General features: G+C 43.8%; 2 protein-coding genes across 3 annotated transcripts in view; one reads left to right on the plus strand and one right to left on the minus strand.

Moving 5' to 3' along the window:
- scube1 (signal peptide, CUB domain, EGF-like 1) overlaps nucleotides 1-505 on the minus strand; it is a 126697-nt gene extending 126192 nt beyond the window's left edge. For both annotated transcript variants that reach the window (XM_080887400.1, XM_080887399.1), the window contains exon 1: nucleotides 371-505. In XM_080887400.1, the coding sequence (XP_080743526.1) occupies nucleotides 371-458 (88 nt within the window). In that variant the 5' untranslated portion in view covers nucleotides 459-505. The remainder of the gene's footprint in view (nucleotides 1-370) is intronic.
- Nucleotides 506-8138: 7633 nt separating this feature from the next.
- samm50l (sorting and assembly machinery component 50 homolog, like) lies at nucleotides 8139-17669 on the plus strand. The gene is made up of 15 exons (XM_080885979.1): nucleotides 8139-8298; nucleotides 9063-9176; nucleotides 9935-10036; nucleotides 10131-10218; nucleotides 10365-10471; nucleotides 10624-10754; nucleotides 13503-13590; nucleotides 13665-13793; nucleotides 13912-13983; nucleotides 14470-14556; nucleotides 14751-14821; nucleotides 15112-15179; nucleotides 15718-15864; nucleotides 16117-16258; nucleotides 16874-17669. Exons 1-15 carry the CDS (start codon nucleotides 8278-8280, stop codon nucleotides 16917-16919), a joined length of 1413 nt encoding a protein of 470 aa, XP_080742105.1. The 5' UTR covers nucleotides 8139-8277; the 3' UTR covers nucleotides 16920-17669.
- The last annotated feature ends 5024 nt before the right edge of the window (nucleotides 17670-22693 follow it).

A 22693-nucleotide genomic window follows, 5' to 3' on the forward strand; every position in this document is an offset into this window, starting at 1 on the left:
AAGTGGTGTCACTTAGCTTAATAGATCAAGTATGCTTTTATGAAACGCCCAAGTTAAATTCACACCGAGCGAAAATAGTGCGCAATCGCGAGTTTTCAGTGCCATGAAGTGTAGTTTTTGCATCAACACAGCGCTGTTATGTCACATGAAAACAAGTGCCATGTAATGTCATTGCTGTATTAATACACAATGCGATTGTAGTTAAAAGGTAAGTTTAAAGACGTCGGGATATTTGAAAGATTGTTTTAAAGTCTCCAGCGACAATATTTTCACTCATCATTTCCTCATCGGAGCCGGCAAGACAGAAGCCACCACAAAAGTACTAATGGTTGACAATAAAGCAAGACAGAGAGGAAAGGGGAGCGCTTACCTGCCAGTCCGGCATTCCCCATCACCCCGCAAGTATTTATGAGGAGGATGAACAAACAAAAGTCCCGAGAAAAACAAGCGCTCCCCATGCTGACAGACGGTGTGAGGATCAGCACGGCTTTTCTGGGGGTTTGGACTGGACTGAGTGGTGTGTGTGTGTGTGTGTGTGTGTGTGTGTGTGTGTGTGTGTGTGTGTGTGTGTGTGTGTGTGTGTGTGTGTGTGTGTGTGTGTGACAGGAGAGGAGGAGGACCGCTTTCAGTGGACTGGCAGTGCAAGAGAAGAGAGAGGGGGGAGAGAGACGGGGAGGGGTGGTGGTGGTACTCGGGTTCTTTTCAAGCTCAAAGCTCTCCGATAAAAACATCATTGTGAAAAATGACCAAAAAGGCCGGCGACCCCCAAGACATCCCAGGAGCTGATTTTTTTATTTTGAAGTATTTATCTAGGTTTTCCTGTGTGAAATCACTTGTATAGTAACCTCTCCAGATCTCTTTAGATGAATAAAACAGTAACGCATTAGTGTGGATATAGCCTGAGGCTATGGAGAGGGAAAGGTACTTTTTGATCAGAACCCACGCACATGACATATAACAAATACCGATGCCAAAAGTCAAGCGCGCTGTGAGCCACTAAAAGCTTTCGCCGGCGATACAGAGTCCTGTCAGCGCGCATGCAGCGATTTTCTTTGAGCAATCCTAATGTTTCCATAGCAAAAGGAGGTTATGAGTAAGAACAATCTATTTAAATGTGTACAAATATTACTGGGTTCAGTAGAAGCAGCATAAATCTTTGTTTTAAAAATGCACGTCAGACTGCGTTTCTTGCTTGGGTCAGATACATAGACTGTATATAAAAGATGAACACAGTCACTCACTGGTCTGATATTTTTAAAAATCACTACACTATTGTTGCTCTTTGCCATCACAGGGTCGTGAGCAGAGGCTCGGAGCCCCCCCCCCCCCGACTATTGAATTATTTGTGTGCAGTGATTTTAGCGAGAATGCAGGCTTACGCAGCTTCCTCATTAATCTTTCAGACATCTTTTACATACAGCCAAGACCTCTGCCTGGATCCAGATCTTTGAATCCATCCACCCTCTAGTGGCTGATGACAGAAAACAAAATTCCATCCTCCTAGAAACTAGGTGTCATGCTGAAGCACTTTCTGATTTCTGGTCGGTACGAGGTCGGTGGAAGTGTTTGCTGGTCACATGGTTTCAGAACAAACCAGATCAAGAACTTGGTGTAAGGTGTGGTGAAGTTTAATGTGTTCATTTTTATTTTTAAGGGCTTTATTGGCATGGATGTTTAAATAAACAAATATCCAGAACATACAATAAACAGTAACAGCAATATAAATCCTTTCCTTCTTCTTCTCTTGGCAGCTCCCTTTGTTTTCAGCCGATCACCTGCCTCCATCTCACCCTCTTGCTCAACATGCCTACATCCATGAACCCTGGTATGGGTGTGTTTTCCTTTATGTCCCCGAGGTTTACAGTCTGGGAAATTACCTATAATTTTAATCTTTTAGGATGACAGTGTTTCTCATTCCTTGCACATTGATATGCTTTCTGAACTGTAACCGGCATGACTTTGGCGCTTTCATGGATAAGGAGGACACCTAGTGGCCTGATGTCAAGAGGCTAAGGAGTAGCAAATTAGGAAACAGACCTTTGGGGGGAAATTGAGTATGTAGTCATTTGACTGAAAGGAAAAGCACAATGAAAAGAAATGCAGGGATAGGAGGAGGTTCGCTGTCTTGTGACAAAATATTCCACGTGTTCTGAAGGGTCAGATATGGCCTGGCTTCTCTTTTTGTTAGAACTCAAGGACTACAGTTCATAACACTGTAAACATACATATGTGAAAATGAAATTATTTTTGTTAGACATATACAGTGGGGCAAAAAAGTATTTAGTCAGCCACCGATTGTGCAAGTTCCCCCACTTAAAATGATGACAGAGGTCAGTAATTTGCACCAGAGGTACACTTCAACTGTGAGAGACAGAATGTGAAAAAAAAAATCCATGAATCCACATGGTAGGATTTGTAAAGAATTTATTCGTAAATCAGGGTGGAAAATAAGTATTTGGTCAATAACAAAAATACAACTCAATACTTTGTAACATAACCTTTGTTGGCAATAACAGAGGTCAAACATTTACTATAGGTCTTTACCAGGTTTGCACACACAGTAGCTGGTATTTTGGCCCATTCCTCCATGCAGATCTTCTCGAGAGCAGTGATGTTTTGGGGCTGTCGCCGAGCAACACGGACTTTCAACTCCCGCCACAGATTTTCTATGGGGTTGAGGTCTGGAGACTGGCTAGGCCACTCCAGGACTTTCAAATGCTTCTTACGGAGCCACTCCTTTGTTGCCCGGGCGGTGTGTTTTGGATCATTGTCATGTTGGAAGACCCAGCCTCGTTTCATCTTCAACGTTCTCACTGATGGAAGGAGGTTTTGGCTCAAAATCTCACGATACATGGCCCCATTCATTCTGTCCTTAACACGGATCAGTCGTCCTGTCCCCTTGGCAGAAAAACAGCCCCATAGCATGATGTTTCCACCCCCATGCTTCACAGTAGGTATGGTGTTCTTGGGATGCAACTCAGTATTCTTCTTCCTCCAAACACGACGAGTTGAGTTTATACCAAAAAGTTCTACTTTGGTTTCATCTGACCACATGACATTCTCCCAATCCTCTGCTGTATCATCCATGTGCTCTCTGGCAAACTTCAGACGGGCCTGGACATGCACTGGCTTCAGCAGCGGAACACGTCTGGCACTGCGGGATTTGATTCCCTGCCGTTGTAGTGTGTTACTGATGGTGACCTTTGTTACTTTGGTCCCAGCTCTCTGCAGGTCATTCACCAGGTCCCCCCGTGTGGTTCTGGGATCTTTGCTCACCGTTCTCATGATCATTTTGACCCCACAGGATGAGATCTTGCGTGGAGCCCCAGATCGAGGGAGATTATCAGTGGTCTTGTATGTCTTCCATTTTCTGATGATTGCTCCCACAGTTGATTTTTTCACACCAAGCTGCTTGCCTATTGTAGATTCACTCTTCCCAGTCTGGTGCAGGTCTACAATACTTTTCCTGGTGTCCTTCGAAAGCTCTTTGGTCTTGGCCATGGCGGAGTTTGGAGTCTGACTGTTTGAGGCTGTGGACAGGTGTCTTTTATACAGATGATGAGTTCAAACAGGTGCCATTCATACAGGTAACGAGTGGGGGACAGAAAAGCTTCTTACAGAAGACGTTACAGGTCTGTGAGAGCCAGAGATTTTCCTTGTTTGAGGTGACCAAATACTTATTTTCCACCCTGATTTACGAATAAATTCTTTACAAATCCTACCATGTGGATTCATGGATTTTTTTTTCACATTCTGTCTCTCACAGTTGAAGTGTAGCTCTGGTGCAAATTACTGACCTCTGTCATCATTTTAAGTGGGGGAACTTGCACAATCGGTGGCTGACTAAATACTTTTTTGCCCCACTGTAGGCTTCACCCGTTGCCTACTGGTGGTGGTCAGAGGGCCCGGTGGCGCCAGTGTCCGGCAGCCTCGCCTCTGTCAGTGCGCCCCAGGGTGGCTGTGGCTACAATGTAGCTGCCATCACCAGTGTGTGAATGTGTGGATGACTGGATATGTAAAGCGCTTTGGGGTCCTTAGGGACTAGTAAAGCGCTATACAAATACAGGCCATTTACCATTTAGTTCAAGAAGTTATTTAATGCTGCTGTGTGCCTTACAGGTGTATTAGTGATGTGTTCAATGTTGGTCTGTTTAGCCTCTATGTGAAAGTCGGCTACGGGAAGATGATCATCTCTTTCTGCTGGACACCAAATTTAGCTTTTCTTCGCTCAAAATAAATTTGTCTTCAAAATGCAACACTTGCACCCGCAATTTTTTTTTACGTGTGCTCAGAATAGTGGCACAAAAATAACGCCATACCCAGAGCTCCGAGTGGTTATAGAAGCTGTATCCTAGTTCAGGGTCTGCAGCCTTAAAGGCCGCATTTTAAGGCTGATTACGTCACAGCGACGCGACGAAGGCTGTCCCAATTCAAAGGCTGCTCGAAATGCGGCCCTCAAATGCGTCCTTCATTTCCCTGAATTTTAAGGATGGGTCTGTGTAGCCTTCGTGGCCCAACATATCCCAGACTTCATAGCGCGGCGGTGGTTTGGATAATTTTGCCGAAAAAAAATGGCGGAAGCGTTGACTGAACTGTCAAAAATAAATACTGAATATGACGTCACTTATTTATGTGCGAATGTTTAATAATGAAGAACATTAAAACATTCCTGTTGGCCACATGTCGGCAAAGTTACGAACATAAGCAATGTTTGTACTAACTTGGTTTTAAAGCCTCTACTTCTAAATATATATATAGTCGACCTTAATCTCACAGAGAATGTGATGATTTATGGATAATTAAAGTCAGTCATATATCCACAAACACAACAGGCTGAAAGTCAGTGATGCTGCTCGGTCCTGAATATGACGGCACAAGCAGGATCCACTGCACTGTTAATGTGAGCTATGTTATATTGCTGCCTCTGTTCGGTGGTGTCGAGCCAAACGGACTTTAACGTGTGTTTGAACGAGCTGACGGTTCACTCGTTAAGCTGAAAGAAAGATGCTTTAATCACAGCAGTCACACATGTGTCCACTGCACCATCTGGGACTCTTCTTGTTTACACTCGTAATAACACAAACACTAAATCCTCCTGTTGTGTAGCAGTGTGTACACCTGAGACTGTCACCTGTCTGTCTGTCCTGCACTCTCTCTCTGTTTCTTTCTCTCTGATTGTGGAATAAAAGTATGAACATGTGTTTATAAGTTACACTTGTGTTTGAATCCTGCAGCTTATCACACATTTGATTTCTATGTGTGACACCTGCAAGTGTCCAGAGTGAGGACAGACTGAGGGACCCACTGCTGCACATCATCTATGAGGCTTTGCACCCCTGATGATCCACCAGGACAAACTCAGCAGTGTGTGAGGAAGAGGAGGAGGAAGAGCCAGCAGCAGCTGACAGATGGAGAGAATAGACAGACTGTTCCCTGTTTGTGAAGGACTGCTAGGAAAGTTTAACTGTCTGTGCTGAATCAGTCTTATTAGGTAATGTTCAAATAATGTGATCATCCCAGTGTTTTCAGTGTGGGAGAAAGTACTCAGGGCCTTCAAGCTACACACTATGAAAGGCAGCAACAAGTTTGATGTTCAGAAACCTAAAGTATGTATCAGCAGCAGAATGGAGCTAAAATAAATGTTGGTTTCAGTTCTATGAAGCTTTGAGTATTTTGGATCGGCATCGTGGTGGGGGGCGGCATCACGGGCATCGGCAAAAAAATAAAAAATTGCTGGTACTCATGCTGCCCCGACGTCAGCCAGCGCATATTGGGAATGGCATAGGCACCGATCGGTTTTCTATCGCCCATTTGCTGGGAGTAAGGGCGCCCTCTGTTTGCGAGGTGCGCCTGCTGCTTGCGGCACAGGGAGGAGAGGGCGGGGCGGCGGGTGATTCTCTGACCGGCTGGAGCAGCATCTAATAATCCACCCCAAAATAAAACAAAATAAAAACAAACCAACAAACACAAAAACCAGACATTATGATACAGACTTATAATTTGCACCGATGTTTTTTCAAAATTCTATACGTAAAAAGTGAGCGCGAGAGCCCTCGGTGTGCCTGCTCGCTGCTGAAGTCAAAGTAAACTTTATTGTCATCTCCGCTACAGTCCAGTATATAGAGAGACGAGACGACGAGGCTCCAGTTACAGCAGTGCAAGTAAACAAACAATAAATATAAGACCAGTAAGAAAATAAATATACACTTTAGGACTAGAGGTAAAGGGATCAATAACAATTTAAAATATATAATTTACAGGTTGATGATTTAAAGTCTCACACACAACACATCGAAACGTTGAGGGGGGCCGGCTGCTTCCAAATAGAGCACATTTCATTCATAATGCTGTAAATCCAAGCCCATTATGTGTTCATGATTTGAATCCTGGGTTGTGTGAAATCCTAGAAATAAACCCTAGACAAAGTGAATCTGTGAACTAAGGTGTAGGTCTATTAGGTTATGTTGTGGTGATCCTTGAGTTGGGGGATGGGTGTTCATACTGTGCAAAATTAAAACCAAGGTGGAATAGAAAAGTTCAAAGCCATCAGGTGCTCAGTTTAGAAAAAAAGAAAAGAGGAGGAGAAACGAAAGATACAGGCAAGCAGATGTGTGATTGGATAATGGCAGGTTATGTATCCTGAAACAATCAGAATACTTTATTAATCCCTAAGGAAATTATGTGGGTTACAGTTGCTCCAAGAACTGGTAAAAATAGTAACAGTAACAGACTAAACTCCAAACAATACATTATATTACAGATTTTAATATTAATTAGTCATTGTCAGTTGTTGATTTGTCCTGTTCTCAATGTACGACGAATTATGATGGCTGTTTGGTAGTCGTTTGCATACTATGCATACTCTCTCTCTTCGCGTGTGTGTGTTTCTGTGGTGAAATTCAGTATGGTTCCGACAGACAACAGTTTTATGTTAATGTACAATCGTTAATTTTTATGTATGTGTGTGTGTGGGAGTGGGGCGCCAGAGGGAGTGTTCGTCCAGGGCGCCAAACAGGCTAAGACCGCCACTGCTGTCAAAGATACTTGTCTTTGAGTGAAGATTTAAGGTGACAGGAAATATAAATAACTGCAACTTGAGTCTCTGACCCAGAGTTCAAGCTCACTAATCAATCTATCTGACAATACATATAATATTGTCCATATTTTCACCACAGGGAGATGATTTTAGTCTCAAGAACAACATTAGCTAATTGTTATTTACTAACTAATCTTAAATGAGTGTTCAGCACAGAAAGGAAGCCCAACAATCATGTTTACAGTCCCGTGGTCTCAGCCTCAGATACTCAACTAATCACAGTGATGTCATGACAAAAATGAATGACCAACAAAACATTTTTTCTCCTTCATTTCTGTCACACAAAGCCGTATGAGACATTTCTCGCGGTTAGTATCATGGTTGCTAGGCAACCTGAACAGCGCGACGAAGGCAAGACCGTCCCATTTCACAAGCCTCTCACTTCCGCACTTCTCGTACGCACCGTACGTAGTACGCGTAGTGCGCGTACTTCAAGCGTGCAGTCTCCTAATTGGGACACAGCCCCTGAATTGAGATACAGCCGCAGTCGCGTCTGCGTGCGTAGTCGTCACGTGACTCGTTGACGTGGCAGACAAGTCCAATGACGTAAAAGTCTTTTATCGGTCCGCTTGACTGTCTTGCACAGACCTCCAGGAGGCAGGTCGGAGCAGAGCAGCGCTGCATTCCATCCAATCACATGAAGAAGCCACAATGACGCCTTTAAGAACCAGAAATATGTTCGCTTTGATAGTTACAATCATGTAATCATATCTTTTTCTTCTCCTCGAGATTGTTTTTGTTACATTACCGCATGTAACCTGTCAAAATGTCCTAAAATAATGAATACTGAACGGAGTCTTTTGTGGGGATAACAGTGTGCCTTTATTTTCGCGTTACAGTACAAACAATAGCTGATAACTCGTACTGACATTACAGCGACCCCGTAACAACCTGAAACGTTCAAGTTACGTTATTTCATTCAGTTTCAATTATCAGCGAACATATACATGACCACAGCAACTTTTACCGACTGTCAACATTTACCGAATGTGTTATCCTTGATTGAAGCTCTGTACATTACAAGGTGTACACGAACGCAGCACTGAACTCCAGCAACTGTCATGGCGTCTTCCTTGAAGGGGGTTTGGTACTGGAGAAAGTAGCTGCTGTCACTTACCAGTTTCTCCGTATTAAAGCGCAGCTGACGTGGACTGAAGAGTTTTGGGGCGCCGGTAGTTAAAATGGGGACCGTCCATGCTAAGGTAAAGCTTATTTCATCCTAACCTTTAGGTGCATTTTATATCATGACCTCCCTGCCCAGTGAATGCTGCAGGCTACAGAGTCACCAGCATGTGTACTTCACGTACTGTCACACGCAGTTAGAAAATGACCAACAACAATAAAAAGCGACGCGTCAAACTGGTTGATTGCTCTTGTTGATTAAACGGTTACACTTTGCCTTTAGCTCACGTAACGAGGCGAAACGCAGGTTTTTCTCCGCTGGTTTGTCACCACGTTTTAGATAAAACTCCTGGTTATAGTGATTATATTTTAGGGACATTTGCGCCTTCGAGTATTTAAAGGAAAACACTAAAAATTCACACCTGTGTGAACATTATTTTCCAGTACTTGCCCAGACCAGTATTGTCATTCATTTGTCATGTCCCGCACGTATTTACTGCGTGTCAGGACTCCTGTCTTTGCTAGTACTCCACGTCCAGCGACTTTCACCGGCATCAGACACTCCTTCCTGAAGCTCCACCCACTGACCCTCTTGGCCTTTGTTTTCCAGCTGGTTTTTAAAGGTGTCATACGAAGGGTTTTTTCCAATTTGAGACTTTTTATTTCCTTCTTGTACTGTGACGTAAACCATTTCAAAATACAAAATACAGCATCAGACATGGAAAAATAGCAAATGTAACTTTTTTATGGACACTTTTTCAATTAAATATGTTGCAAAAGTCAAATTTGTTTCAGGTATCCTGTGCTTCCTTGCATTAATGCACTTTATTTGTCCTCGGTGCAGAGTCTGGATCCACTCCCAATGCATGGCCGGGACTTGGATGTCCACCCTGAAGATTTCATGGAGACTCCAGACCAAGGGCAAGACTCCAAACAGGAGATCCTTGAAAACAAAGATGTGAGTAGTTGTCAAAGCAAAACATGCTAGTTGTATGTTTCTATGGTTTATTGTTTTATGTCATGTATGTTCTGCAGCTTTGGATGTTCATATTAAACATGGCCAAGTATCAACTAAAAAGTTAAACTTTTAAGAAAGTGACCGCGATCAGCCAAAAACTCAGGCCTCAGGTTGTCCGTACAGTCACAGTTGGATGTAGCCAGCTCATTTGCTTTGTAGGGTCATTGCTACAAGCGCAGCATGCACGTGGACAGGCAGAACGGCTCGCGAGCTGCCTGTTTGTAGGTTAGGGCTCTGTGAGGAACCACCAAAAATATGAAATGAAACTGTCAAGATGCAAACGAAGTGCAGACCTTAATTCAAGGAGCTGAACAAAATCTTTGCATTGATTGTTAAGAAGCTACAACAGTTTTATTTGTGTGAAATGTCTGGAGATGATTTCCCTGTTTCCAGTCCTAAATGTATATATGCTTGATAGTACGGTGCTGAGCATAGCTGTAACTAAGTGTTGTGCACCACAATAGTGCAAAGAATAATAGTAACTGTTGTGATCCTAACCAAACTCCACTTCATACAAGTGTATGAAGTGTAAACTGAATGTAGGATACAGTAAGATTGCCATAGTTCATAATGCAGTGTGTTGACTCAACCACGAGGTCATGCAATAGGATATGACCATCAGACACATGATTAAAAGTAGCAGTTTTTAAAAGAAAGTAAGTGTTTGGTGACGATGTGACTTTTATCCTTGATCACAGGTGGTTGTCCAGCATGTGAACATCCAGGGTCTGGGGAGAACCAAAGAGGATCTGCTTGGCTATGAGATCTCTGATGTTTTCCATGCCAAAAATCTCATTGATGTATGTCTCATAATTCTGCTTTTCATTAAGCCGTCACGGTCGTCTCAGTGAGTCTATCTGAGATCCGTAAATAACTGCAGAGGTCTTTTTTCAGGTGATGAAAAGAGCTCATGTCGCTAGGCAGAGGCTGCTCCGCCTGGGAATCTTCAAAGACGTCGAGGTTCTGATCGACACATCTGAAGGTAACTGATTTACACCTGCAGCCCAGAACAGAGCTTTGATTTCACCTGCTGTTCTCATGTGAAGCAGGGATGGTCTGTAAAAGTGACTGCATAGTGTGGTAAACACTCAGCTGACAGAAGCATTCTTTGTTCTGATTGGACCTCAGGTACAGACGCTCTGCCCAATGGCCTGGATGTAACTTTTGAGGTGACAGAGGTCAAGAGGCTGACAGGGAGCTACAATACCATGGTTGGCAACAATGAAGGAAGCATGGTGAGAGACGCAACAGCTGGCATGTTATTTAAGCTGCATGTGTTAACAGTGATGAATAACTTGCCCAGTTTGTATTAATAAAGACACTTATCATACCTCAGAGCTGCCTGTTTGACAGAAGTGTGTTTGTGACCCTCTGTAACGTCTCTCAGGTTCTGGGTTTGAAGCTGCCCAACATGTTGGGGCGAGCTGAGAAACTTACCTTCCAGTTCTCCTATGGGACCAAGGAGACGTCCTATGGCCTGTCTTTCTTTAAGCCCCAACCCGGACATTTTGAACGCAAGTATGTGCACAAAATCCCGCCTTTTGTGTTCTTGTTCTTTCACTGTTTTTTTCAGTTGGGCTCTTTTTTTTTGTTTTTTTTCCCCAAGACGGATCCTCTGTTCAGCCTTGTTCAGAAGGTTTTCAGTTTTTTGACAAATGGAGACATTATGTGATTTTTCTCATGTTCTTCCATAACTACAATCAGCTGCGTTCATATACACTTCACTCCGCTGTTAAACAGAGCAGGAATTTTTAGCACAGCTTTTCCAAACATGCTTTTATTTTGGATGCTTTGACTTTACACACAGAGAAAGAATTATTTCACAAGCATCAGAAACTGTCAGGGTTAAGATTATTAGTCCTCCTGATGTTTAGAGGGGAACTGCAGTGGTTTGAATCATATCTATGTAATGGACTCCAATTTGTTCATGCAGATTACACAATATGATTAATTATGGAGTTCCACAGGGTTCAGTGCTAGGACCAATTCTGTTTACATTATACATGCTTCCCTTAGGCAGCATCATTAGAAGACATAGCATACATTTACACTGCTATGCAGATGACACCCAGCTCTATCTGTCCATGAAGCCAGATAACACACACCAATGAGTTAAACTGCAGGAATGTCTTAAAGACATAAAGACCTGGATGGCCGCTAACTTTCTGCTTCTTAATTCAGATCAAACTGAGGTTATTGTACTCGGCCCTGAAAAGCCTAGAAATATGGTATCTAAGCAGATTCTTACTCTGGATGGCATTACCTTGGCCTCCAGTAACGCTGTGAGGAACCTTGGAGTCATTTTTGACCAGGACATGTCCTTCAACGCACATATTAAACAAATATGTAAGACTGCGTTCTTCCATTTGCAGCATAATACTCCCACCGCCGTGTTTCACCGTGAGGATGGTATCCATCTGGCTGCATGCCTCTGCATTCTTTCTCCCAACATAAGCAGAATCTCTGTGGCCAAAGAGCTCTAGTTTTATTTCATCTGACCAAAGGCTGTGTTTCCATTGCGCCTAGTCTTTTTCCAGCTTATCTTTAGCAAGCTTCAGTCTGGCTTGGTGGTGTCTCTTTTGCAGAAGTGGAGTTATTGATGGTCTACAGCCTCACAGTCTGTCTTCACTGATGGTACTGTCAGGCCCTTTAAGTTTGTGCAGCTTGCCCATTTGGAAGGGATTGATGCATCTACCACAGGTGTTTAACTGGACTTCACTCAATGACCAGGCAGAGCTTTTGTTTCTCTTTCCTCTTTAATCCTCTTTTCAGCCATAGATGGAAAAACCAGCTGCCTCCCTTTATTTTATAGACACATCAGTTCCACACAGTCTCCCTGCTGGTGACTACTTGTTGAAGGAATTATACTGGTTTCTTTCCCCGCATGTGACAACTTCCTGTCATTCCATAGTTTGTCTTCTTTTCTTTCCCGGACAGAAAAATAGACACAAGATTAGTTCCTGGCTTGCCTACCAAGCTGTCACTGTACTTGTTGCCTCAGGGTTCACCGCCTCCTAAATTCCTGACTTGGCTAAGTCCTTCACTGGTATCTGGGCAGTTGTTCTGGAGTCTGTAGATGCATTCAGCTCAATTGGATTCACTTCAATCCCAAGAAAGGCACCGGGAAAATTTTTACCAAAACCTTCAGTTTCATAGGTGCCTAATATTTTGTCCTGTCTGCGGTATTTGCTGTCACACACTGTTCCTCATAGTCACAGCTTGCTGTGTTTAACATGTGTTGATCATAATTATTGATAGTCCGGTACAGTCAGTGCATTGTTTGGAATTGTGCAACATGTGTGTTATTGTTTTACAGAATAGCATTTTCAAAATGTGATACTAGCAGAAGGTGGCCAGTAGGTGTCACTGTGGCAGTGGGAGTCGGACTGGTTCGAAACCTCATTACACAAATGCTTTGAGCATTTCAAACCTGGATATGTTGTAATTGTTTTGCACCTTTTGTGCAGTTTGAAGGCTGAGGTTAGAGAATCATGCTGATGCAAAACTGTCTGTCCTGTCTGGTTCCCCCATTAAAATCCATTCGTACTGTACAGTGGCTTCTTTAAGATGTGGTGATCTATAAATATACATAAAAGTTTGTACTTATAGTCTGTACCCACCCCTCCATCGAACTACCATATGCTACACAAAGGCTCTCTGTAATATGAAGAAATTGTCCTAGGACTGGCTGGGGAACTCCAGGCCTCGAGGGCCGGTGTCCTGCAGGTCTTAGATGTGTCCTTGATCCAACACAGCTGATTCAAATGGCTAAATGACCTCATCAACATGTCTTCTCCAGAGGCCTGGTGATGAACTAGTCATGTGATTCAGGTGTGTTGACCCAGGGTGAGATCTAAATCCTGCAGGACACCGGCCCTCGAGGCCTGGAGTTTCCACCCTGTCCTAAAAGTTGATGTATGAAAAGTAATTCATGGTCATTTGTTGTACTTGTCAGTCTCTGCGAGGTTATAGACACAATGAGCCTTCAGCGTTACTTATCATAGTGGAACAGCTAATCATGTAGACCTTGCAGTACCAGAGTTTTTCCTTACTGGAGTTCTTTGTTTTTTCCACCATTTCCCCCAAACAGGTTTCAGCCACAGCCAAAGGAAAATCACCTGGAGTTAGTTTAATGAGGAACTCACAAAGCTTTGTGGCATTTTCTGACAGCAGTCGTTCTTCTGATTTGTCATTTAACTTGTTTCTTACGCATTCATCTACCAATAGGCATCTATATGTTGAAATATGTGCCGTTGTCTGTTTCAGCCTCACCCTCAACATGTACAAAGTGACGGGCCAGTTTCCATGGAGCTCCTTGAAAGAGACTGACAGAGGCGTATCTGCAGAACTGAATGTCAGTGGAAACGATATTAAAAATGATGACAGTTACTGGGAGAGGGAAGGAGTAACATTTGTGTCTCTCTGCAGTTTCCTCTTGGCGTGACCAACCACACGCTGAAGTGGGAGGGTGTATGGAGGGAGCTGGGCTGCCTGGCGCGCAGCGCTTCCTTTGCTGTGCGAGAGGAGAGTGGACACTCACTGAAGTCTGCTCTCTCTGTATGCCACTGAATTATTACGGTTCCTTTCAACATGTGCTTTATTATCATGTCGTGAGAGTTATTGATTATTGATGATTGCACCAGTTCAGCAGGTCTCCTGTTGGTTTTGTTTGCAGCACACTGTGTCAGTTGATTCAAGGAACTCTGCCATCTTTCCCAGCAGAGGTGCCTTACTTCGCATCAACCAGGTAAGTGTGCGCACATAAGTACACTCGTAAACGTCTGTCTGCCACACTTTTGGCTCTTGACATTAGGTTTGAAAAAGTAGCAATCCCCACATTTGCCTCACCTGACCTCTGAGAGATACGTCAGGTACGATGGACAGACAGGCCGTATAGGGAAAAATGGGCGTTTCTTCCAGGTCTAAAGGCGTTGCCACAGTGGGTGTGCCTTAGACCTGAGTACAAGTTTTATGAGAAAATGAGCCTTCGCTGATAAATCACTAGATTCAAGTCTTCCTAAATATAACACCGTGGTCCTTTTTCACTCCAATCTTCCCCCAAAGGATCTTTATACACATGAGCCTGAACTCTGTTCTTGAAGAAAAAAGTAAAGTTTTAGCTGTGAGATTTTTTTTACTACTCTTCCATTGAATGATATTGTTACCAACATCAAAATCATAATGATCAGTAGGTGTGTTGCAGGATTGTAACCGAGTGTGTTTGTATGTGTAGGAGCTGGCTGGATACACTGGAGGAGACGCCAGCTTCTTGAAGGAGGATTTTGAGCTGCAGCTCAACAGACGGCTCTTCTGGGATTCTGTAAGAGTGAAATAAGTCACACATGACCCGTTCAGTATGATTCTGTAATAATATCTGTGTTATGGAGGGTTTCACTTGGTCATTTTATACTTGATTACTCAGGCTGTGTGTATGTCAGCCAACCAGCAGGGGACAAAAGAGTTGGCTGTTAAACTAAATGTGATGTGTATAAGAAACGTTTTATGTCCCCTCAGGTTTTGTCTGCCTCTCTGTGGGGTGGGATGCTGTATCCCATTGGAGGACAGCCGTCCTGCATAGCTGACAGGTATGCCTGATTTCTCCAAGAGCTGATGTCTGACTTTGACTCACCAGCACTGCTACAGTAGATCAGCAAGTAAACTGAGCTTTCTGAGCAGTCAGTTACTCCAAATGAAATATAATAAAGCTGATTTATTGTGAGTTTGGTATGAAGGAGGACAATTATTTTTATAATTTGTCTTTTAGACTTTTGTACTTACCAGTAGAACTGCTTTCCTACGGCTTTCTTTACCCAGTTTTTGTCATTTTGTCATCAAACTGTCGCCTGATGGTGAAGTCATTTTGTATTTTGTCCAGGTTTTACCTTGGAGGCCCAACTAGTGTACGAGGATTTGGGATGTACAGCATCGGGCCACAGAGTGAAGGTAAAGTCCATTGTGACATCGATAACAGACATCACCAAGTGTTCTGTCACAAATGTTTGAACACCTGAGAAAGAGCGGTCTGCAAACTGTGAGCTGTTTTTCTGTCACGAGGCTTACGTTAGTTAAATTGTAATGCGGTACGTCTGTGTTACATTGTTTCCAAATGATGTGACAGCCTGAACCAGACGGATACATAGGAATCAGTCCGTTTACCAAAAGGTACAGGTTTGTAACTCTGTGCTGTCTGAATGTGGATGGACTCCCATGCAGCATATTAACAAGCAGTACAAATACAGAGCAGATAGCTCAGTAGGTAGAGTGGTTGCCCCATGATCGGAAGGTCGGGGGTTCGACTCTACTGAACAGCTACCCTGAGGTACCCCTGAGCACCTACACACTGCTCCCCGGGCGCTGCATTGGTGGCTGCCCACTGCTTCACTGGGCGAATCCCTACGGGGACTAACACATACACATTAGAGCTTAGCAGCACAGAAGAACAAAAATAGACAGTTCACTGTGGTTCCTCTGTGTGTTCTAGGTGACTACCTGGGTGGAGAAGCATACTGGGCAGGTGGTCTGCACCTCTACACTCCTCTACCATTCAGACCAGGCAAGGGAGGCTTTGGAGACCTTTTTAGAACACATTTCTTTCTCAACGCAGGAAATCTCTGCAACCTCAGCTATGGTGGGTGAACACTGTCGTCTGTGAGATTCAGCTTTTTCTTTTTGCCTCTGTCTTTGATTCGTTTGCCTGTTTGTGGCTCTTTCACAGTAAGATATAATAAGTTCGTTTCCATCTGGGCTTTGTGACAATTTTATTTACATTTTTTTGAGGAAAGTTTTTTCTCAATCAGCTGTTACTGTTTAACAGAAATGATGCCATGAATCTGTAGTGTGCAAGTTGTGCTGCATCATTGTTCCATGTTATGTTGTGCAGGTGACGGTCCACGAGCACACCTTCAGAAGCTAGCTGAGTGTATTCGCTGGTCGTACGGAGCGGGCATCGTACTGCGGCTTGGAAACATCGCCAGACTGGAACTCAACTACTGTGTGCCCATGGGAGTTCAGAGTGGGGACAGGTGGGGGTCCGGTGCAATATGACTACTGCATTTTACAGGGTTCGGGGTTTTTATAGATGCAACATGGGAAGGGCATGGCTAACTGGTTAGCAGTTATTGAATTTTAAAAGTGTAGGAGGACTGTCCAAAGTCAGGTGATGATGGCGTTATTGTATCAGATGAAAAAAAAGAAAAATGCTGAAACTACCTCAGTGAATGGCACAAACTGGGACTACTTTCTACCTAATGTGGTAACGTAGATGTGCAGTGAGTGCAAAAACAGCCCAGCCTGCTTTCAGTGCCAGTAAGGAGTCTACAACAGCAGTGTGGTAGTGGTGGTCCTGAGGCAGTAATCAATGTTTTTATGAGAGCACAGTGCTGCACAGAAACATTAGATTCAGAGTATTGTACAGAAGAAACACGGCTGTATGTAAACTACAGATAACCTTCCAGCTCGTCCTTAACTCTGCACGTTTTTGGCTCGATATCGATACCTGACATAACTGATTTTACGTCAATAACAGACTAAAAATATAGCGTCGAGCTTCATGGTAGCAGGGTTTCTGGGAAATGTCTCGTTAAGCGTGAGAGCCTGCCTCCGGATTTCCCGACTTGTGTTTCTCGTCTCCTCTGTAGGATATGTGACGGTGTCCAGTTTGGAGCTGGAATTCGTTTCCTGTGACCTCATCTGTCTGCCGCCCCGAGTCCTCCAGTCGCTGATGTGAAAAGGGAAACGTTTTGTCATTGTCACCTGTAACTTGTCGTAGACTGTGTAACACTAGCATGGATCCTGGATAAAAATGTGCCTGACCTTGCCAAACTCTTCTTTTACATGCAACAAAATGATAGTTAGACATTTTACAGAACTCAGCTGATTGGTCAGTCAGACGCAACCTGATATAAAATGTGTTTAGCAGCTCTGTAAAATACCCAACACGGGTGAAAAAGCGTCTCAGCAGTCATTGATCGATGATTCCTCTTCCTGGTTTGTTTGCTTTTCCTTTGTTTGAGGTCAGCAGCACTGGCACCTTGTTTGTGGTAAAATAATCCAACCAAGTTGTTTCCCGTGACAACACAAAATAAAGAATTTCCAGAATGTTTAAAGATGTTCTGGGCATGCAACATGCCATCTGCTTCTCCAGGAGCATCACATGTTAATCATTTAATTTGACAGTTAAACATACACCGCACGCTCTCTCCTGAGTTGGCGTGTTTGCTCGAATTGTACTTGATGGACTGCAGTATAGAAACCAGCACTTTTTTTGATCACAACGGTGGCGCGGGAAGGAAGCGAAGAGGAGCGGCGTTCCCGTGCTCATCTGTCAGACGTGCAGAGGCGGGAACCCTCCCCCGAGCAGCATCCACCAACAGTGCTCTTACCTCTTTTTGATGTTGTTCAAGCTATTCACAAATAAATCACATCTGCTCCCTGCTTTCTTTCCTCTCCCCTGTTTGGTGTCTCAAACACACACTCAGAATGGGATAAAAGTAAAAGAGGCGGGTAATCGCCCTGTTTTATACCTTTTAGTGGGTTTGTTTGAAGCTCTAATAAGAGCTGCAAATTGATACCACGGACGTGTGCCAATATTTATGCATTTGTTTAAATGATTCTCACAGTAAACATTTTCTTCAGTAGCGCTGTCTCTCTTGACGGTTAGGGCTCTGTGGCAGTGGCCTGGTTTTTCATTTCATAACAGCAAATGGTTCTCTGTTAGGTTTGACCTTGACTAGATTGTTTTGGACCACAGCCTTTACATCTGTTAATAAATCTGAATCTTATTTGAGCAGGTAATAACATAGAATAGAATAGAATTCAACTTTGTTGTCATTGCACATGCACAGGTACAGGGCAACGAAATGCAGTTTGCATCCATCCAGAAGTGCTTTAGTGATATAGATATATTACAATATATATTAGCAATAGTATAGATATGTAAGTATATTACAGAAATGGGTCTATTATGGTATGTTATAATGTACACGGTATGAAGTATGTTGTGAATGTTCTATAACTATAAGTATGTACAGGCTGTAGTGAGTACAAGCTATGTACAGGATATAAATATGAAAAACTATACAGAATATGAAATAAATAACTTTACAGAATCTGGGATATACAGCTATACAGAAATGGGAACTATGCAAGTTGTAAACAGTTGTAGGATTAAAGATTATTGAATGTACAGAATGATTATTTACACAGAGCTATACAGTAGTGCAGTTAAGATAAGTGAGGGTGTAGATAGTTTCTACAGAGGCTATATAAAGTGCTGGTGGTTGTGAGTGGTGGTTCACTCCATGTTATTATTGTGTGTTTGAGGGTACGGTTGTCCATTGTGTGTGTGTGTGTGTGTATGTTCAGTCCATGTGTTAACGTGGGTCAGATGTCAGGAGGCAGAGTTCAGGAGTCTGACAGCTGTGGGGAAGAAGCTGTTCCGGTACCTGGTGGTCTCCTGTAGCGCCTCCCAGAGGGCAGGAGGGTGAAGAGTCCATGTGATGGGTGACTGGGGTCTTTGCTGATTTTCCCAGCCCTTTTCAGACACCGCTTCCTGTAGATGTCTTTTATGGCAGGAAGTGGTGCTCCGGCGATGCGCTGGGCAGTTTTCACGACCCTCTGCAACGCCTTCCGGTCCGAGGCAGAGCAGTTCCCGTACCAGACTGTTATACAGTTGGTCAGGATGCTCTCGATGGTGCAGCGATAGAAGTTCACCAGGATGTCTGAGGACAGGTGGTTCTTCCTCAGAGTCCTCAAGAAGAAGAGGCGCTGGTGAGCCTTCTTGACCAGCTTGGAGCAGTTGGTCGTCCAGGTGAGATCCTCGGAGATGTGGACTCCCAGGAACTTGAAGCTGCTCACACGCTCCACAGCCGTCCCCTTAATGTGGATGGGTGGATGTGGGTCAGCATTCCTCCTGTAGTCCACGATGAGCTCCTTGGTCTTCTCGGTGTTAAGCAGCAGGTTGTTTGTGTCGCACCACTCAGCCAGACGATCCACCTCCTCCCTGTAGGCGGCCTCATCGTTGTCCAGGGTGGGGGGGGAGACAGGATTTGAAGTGTGCTAGGACCAGCTGCTCTAAGCACTTAGTGATGATGGGGGTGAGTGCTACTGGGCGGTAATCATTGAGGCAAGATGGGTTGGAGTTTTTGGGTATGGGGACGATGGAGGTGGATTTGAAGCAGGCCGGTACCACAGCGTGGGCCAAGGACAGATTGAATATGTCTGTGAGCACTCCTGCAAGCTCCCCAGAACACGCTCTGAGAACACGCCCGGGGATGCCATCAGGGCCTGCAGCCTTGTGGACATTGATCCTGCTCAGCACCGCTCCTACATCGGTGGGGGAGAGAGTCAGAGGTTGGTGGTCTGGCGTCATGTTGGTTGTGGTTGTGGGGTTCCCTCGCTCAAAACGAGCATAAAAGTTGTTGAGCTCGTTGAGGAAGGAGACATCAGAGGATGCGGGGGAGGGTTTGGTGGTCCTGTAGTCTGTGATGGTCTGGAGTCCTTGCCACATGTGTCGGGGGTTGGAGTTGGAGAAGTGTTCTTCTACCTTCTTTTTGTAATGGTGTTTGGCTTTTTTGATGCCCTTCTTTAGATTAGCCCTGGCTGTGCTGTAGGCGTGTGCATCTCCTGACCTAAAGGCAGTGTTGCGGGCCTTCAGGAGGAGACGAACATCCCGGTTCATCCAAGGCTTCTGGTTGGGGTACATGGTGATCCGTTTCTGGGTGGTGACACTGTCTGTGGTTTCGGAGATGTAATCCAGTACAGATGAGGCGTACTGGCAGGCACGTGCAGAGGGGGGGGCTAGAGGGGCTTGAGCACCCGCCCCTTTCCTGATGGGTGCCCAAAGTGCCCTTTTGTTGAGGCAACCTTAACATTTTTATTTTTTATTTTTTTTTATGTGCGTGCGTGCGGAGTCCTGTCTGTGCCCATCAACAATAATATTTAACTATTAATCACAGTTTTGCTAAATAAAAGGATCTGGCTTGCATCAGTCACATGATCACATTTAACCAATGATCACTCTTGACGGCAGAACGCGCTGGTTACGAGCCGGGAACGAGCTCACAAAGAGCACGCGCATTTTTTGCGGTCTGGAGCTGCAGGAGAAACACAAGTTAACTCAGAGACACAGACTGATGCGACAAACCCAGTAAGTAGGTGTACAGCGAACACTGTAGTGTGTAGCACCCAGGAGTATCAGCTTATTACGTACACGTTGGTAAGTTGTCTTGTTGCAACTGACGAACTGAAACAAACGAGCGTGCTGTGTGTGCAACAGCGCGACAAACATTACCTGTCCTTTTATTAACTGCACAGGTAGTGCTGGTCACAGCTGCTGGCTACCTGTGTAAGGCTGTCATGGGTCTGTAGCTCTGTCACCGTTTTAGGGAACATATTTAGTTTTAAAGTATTTATAATAATAATAATAATGGATTGGATTTATATAGCGCTTTTCAAGGCACCCAAAGCGCTTTACAATGCCACTATTCATTCACTCTCACATTCACACACTGGTGGAGGCAAGCTACGGCAGTGGCGTGTCTAGAAAATTTTTGTTGGGGGGGCCAGGTAGGGGCACAGATTTGGAGAAGGGTGGCAGATGTAATTGGCAGATAATGTTAAAAACAATTCTACCAACCGTTAACCATAATTCAATAACCCTGTAAACCTAATAACCGTAACCTTATTAGAATGAGATTTTAACCACTACGGTGCAAAGTGTTTAGATACTGTGTTGATTAAGTACAAGAGATACAATCAGTCAGTGTTTATTCAGCATTCAAGGACATCAATATTTGCATAGTATTTTTACTGACATGTAGTGCACATGTGTTTTGGGCAAAAACATTTTTGAATATTAAAATACGAACATTTTTAACATACAATTGGCAAATTAGCCAATTCCAATGCAAAACCAATGCCTGTTAAAAAAAAAAAAAGAAGATAATCTTCTCACAAACTGGTGTTTGATTTTGAAACAGGAAAAAAGTGGAGAAACAACTGAAAAGACTAACATTTGAATAAAACCTGAAAGCAAGTAAATACTTTATATGCTGCCTTACTTTGGTAATATTGAGAACAACACTGGCTGATGATGAAATGCAGTCAGCTGGCATGGTGACACTGCCAGTATTAACCTGCAGGGCTGGACTGGGACAAAAAATTGGGCATTTTCACTACAGATTGGCCCACCAGGTATTAAAGCCATAAAGCCTTTGAATGAAAACAAATGCTGTTGTGACAGTGATGTACAGTCTTTTTGGTATATGTATGATTTCTATACATTTTACGTCAGATAAAAACTTTCTTCGCAAGATTCAGATAATTATTTAATAAAAGCTAGATATTTTAAATGAGAATAAAAAAGAAAAGTATTTCTTTATGCCCTCCTCTCCCTGTTAATGCCCTACCTGGCCCCCTGGCAACACTTTGCTAGACCCGCCCCTGCACAGTTACCAGCTGTCAGCTACATAAAAAAAGGATCCTGGTGTTATTTATCTCTCAGAAACAGTTCATAACTTCAACTCATTCCTGTCACCTAAAAGGTAAACCTGTTTCTCCATCACCTGTTCAGCTCTGATGGTTCAGTAAGGACATCTCCTGGTTTCATCTTCATGTTTCCCTCTCACCACATATCCAAACCGACATCATGACCAGCAGCTTTACAGCTGTGGCTCCAGCAAATATTCTAACTAAATAAATTCTAACAACAGCTGATCAAGCTTAAACGTGCTGCTGCTGTTTAGCGCGACATCTGCTGGTTTCCTCTTTCTGGCTCAAAGTGGGTGATAAACAAACAAGAGAGACGATCAGCTGATCATTGATCAGTTTCATGATTGAAGTAGCAACAGGAGAGGGAGGGAGAGAATGAGAGAAGAAGAGGCAGCTGTGCAGCGTAAACACACAGAATAACTCCAGCTTTGTGTCTTTTTCCATCCTAGCTGAAGTCCGGGACAAACTGCGTCTCTTCTCAGCTCAATACCAAACGCGTAATATTTTCTCTGAATGAGGGACCATTCCATTTTTAAGGAGCTGTTGGCAACTCTACTAACTAACCTTATGAATAAAATAAAGTTCACTATCAGTAACATCATAGCAACCGAACAGCTGTATAAACTTGTCATGCTAGCTCACACAGTATGAGGTATTGTAACTGACTGTAAAAAGTCAGCACAACGAAAATAAACTCCACCTAAACTTGGTTTATATCTGACCCAGATAGACTGCAGCTCATAACTTCTTACCTGAAGTTCAGTTCACCTGACACTCGGACTGGTGGCCGCCTCGGGGCTCTCCTCCTGCCTCCCCTTCCCTCATCCACCTGCTGGCCTCTGTGGAAGCCCCGCCATAGCCACCACCAAACAACTGAGTTATTTTTACACATCGACCTGCATCTTATAACTCATAACTCTTATGTTAAGTGGGGGAACTTGCACAATCGGTGGCTAACTAAATACTTT

This window comes from Rhamphochromis sp. 'chilingali' (genome assembly GCF_963969265.1).
Source record: "Rhamphochromis sp. 'chilingali' genome assembly, chromosome: 7".
NCBI lineage: Eukaryota > Metazoa > Chordata > Actinopteri > Cichliformes > Cichlidae > Rhamphochromis > Rhamphochromis sp. 'chilingali'.

Bases quoted from the DNA above. Each gene is read 5' to 3' on its own strand.
- samm50l (XM_080885979.1), top strand. From the start codon at position 8,278: ATGGGGACCGTCCATGCTAAG. The intron at 10,755-13,502 runs GTATGTGCACAA...TGTCTGTTTCAG, and splicing joins CCCGGACATTTTGAACGCAA to CCTCACCCTCAACATGTACA. The intron at 13,984-14,469 runs GTAAGTGTGCGC...TTGTATGTGTAG, and splicing joins CCTTACTTCGCATCAACCAG to GAGCTGGCTGGATACACTGG.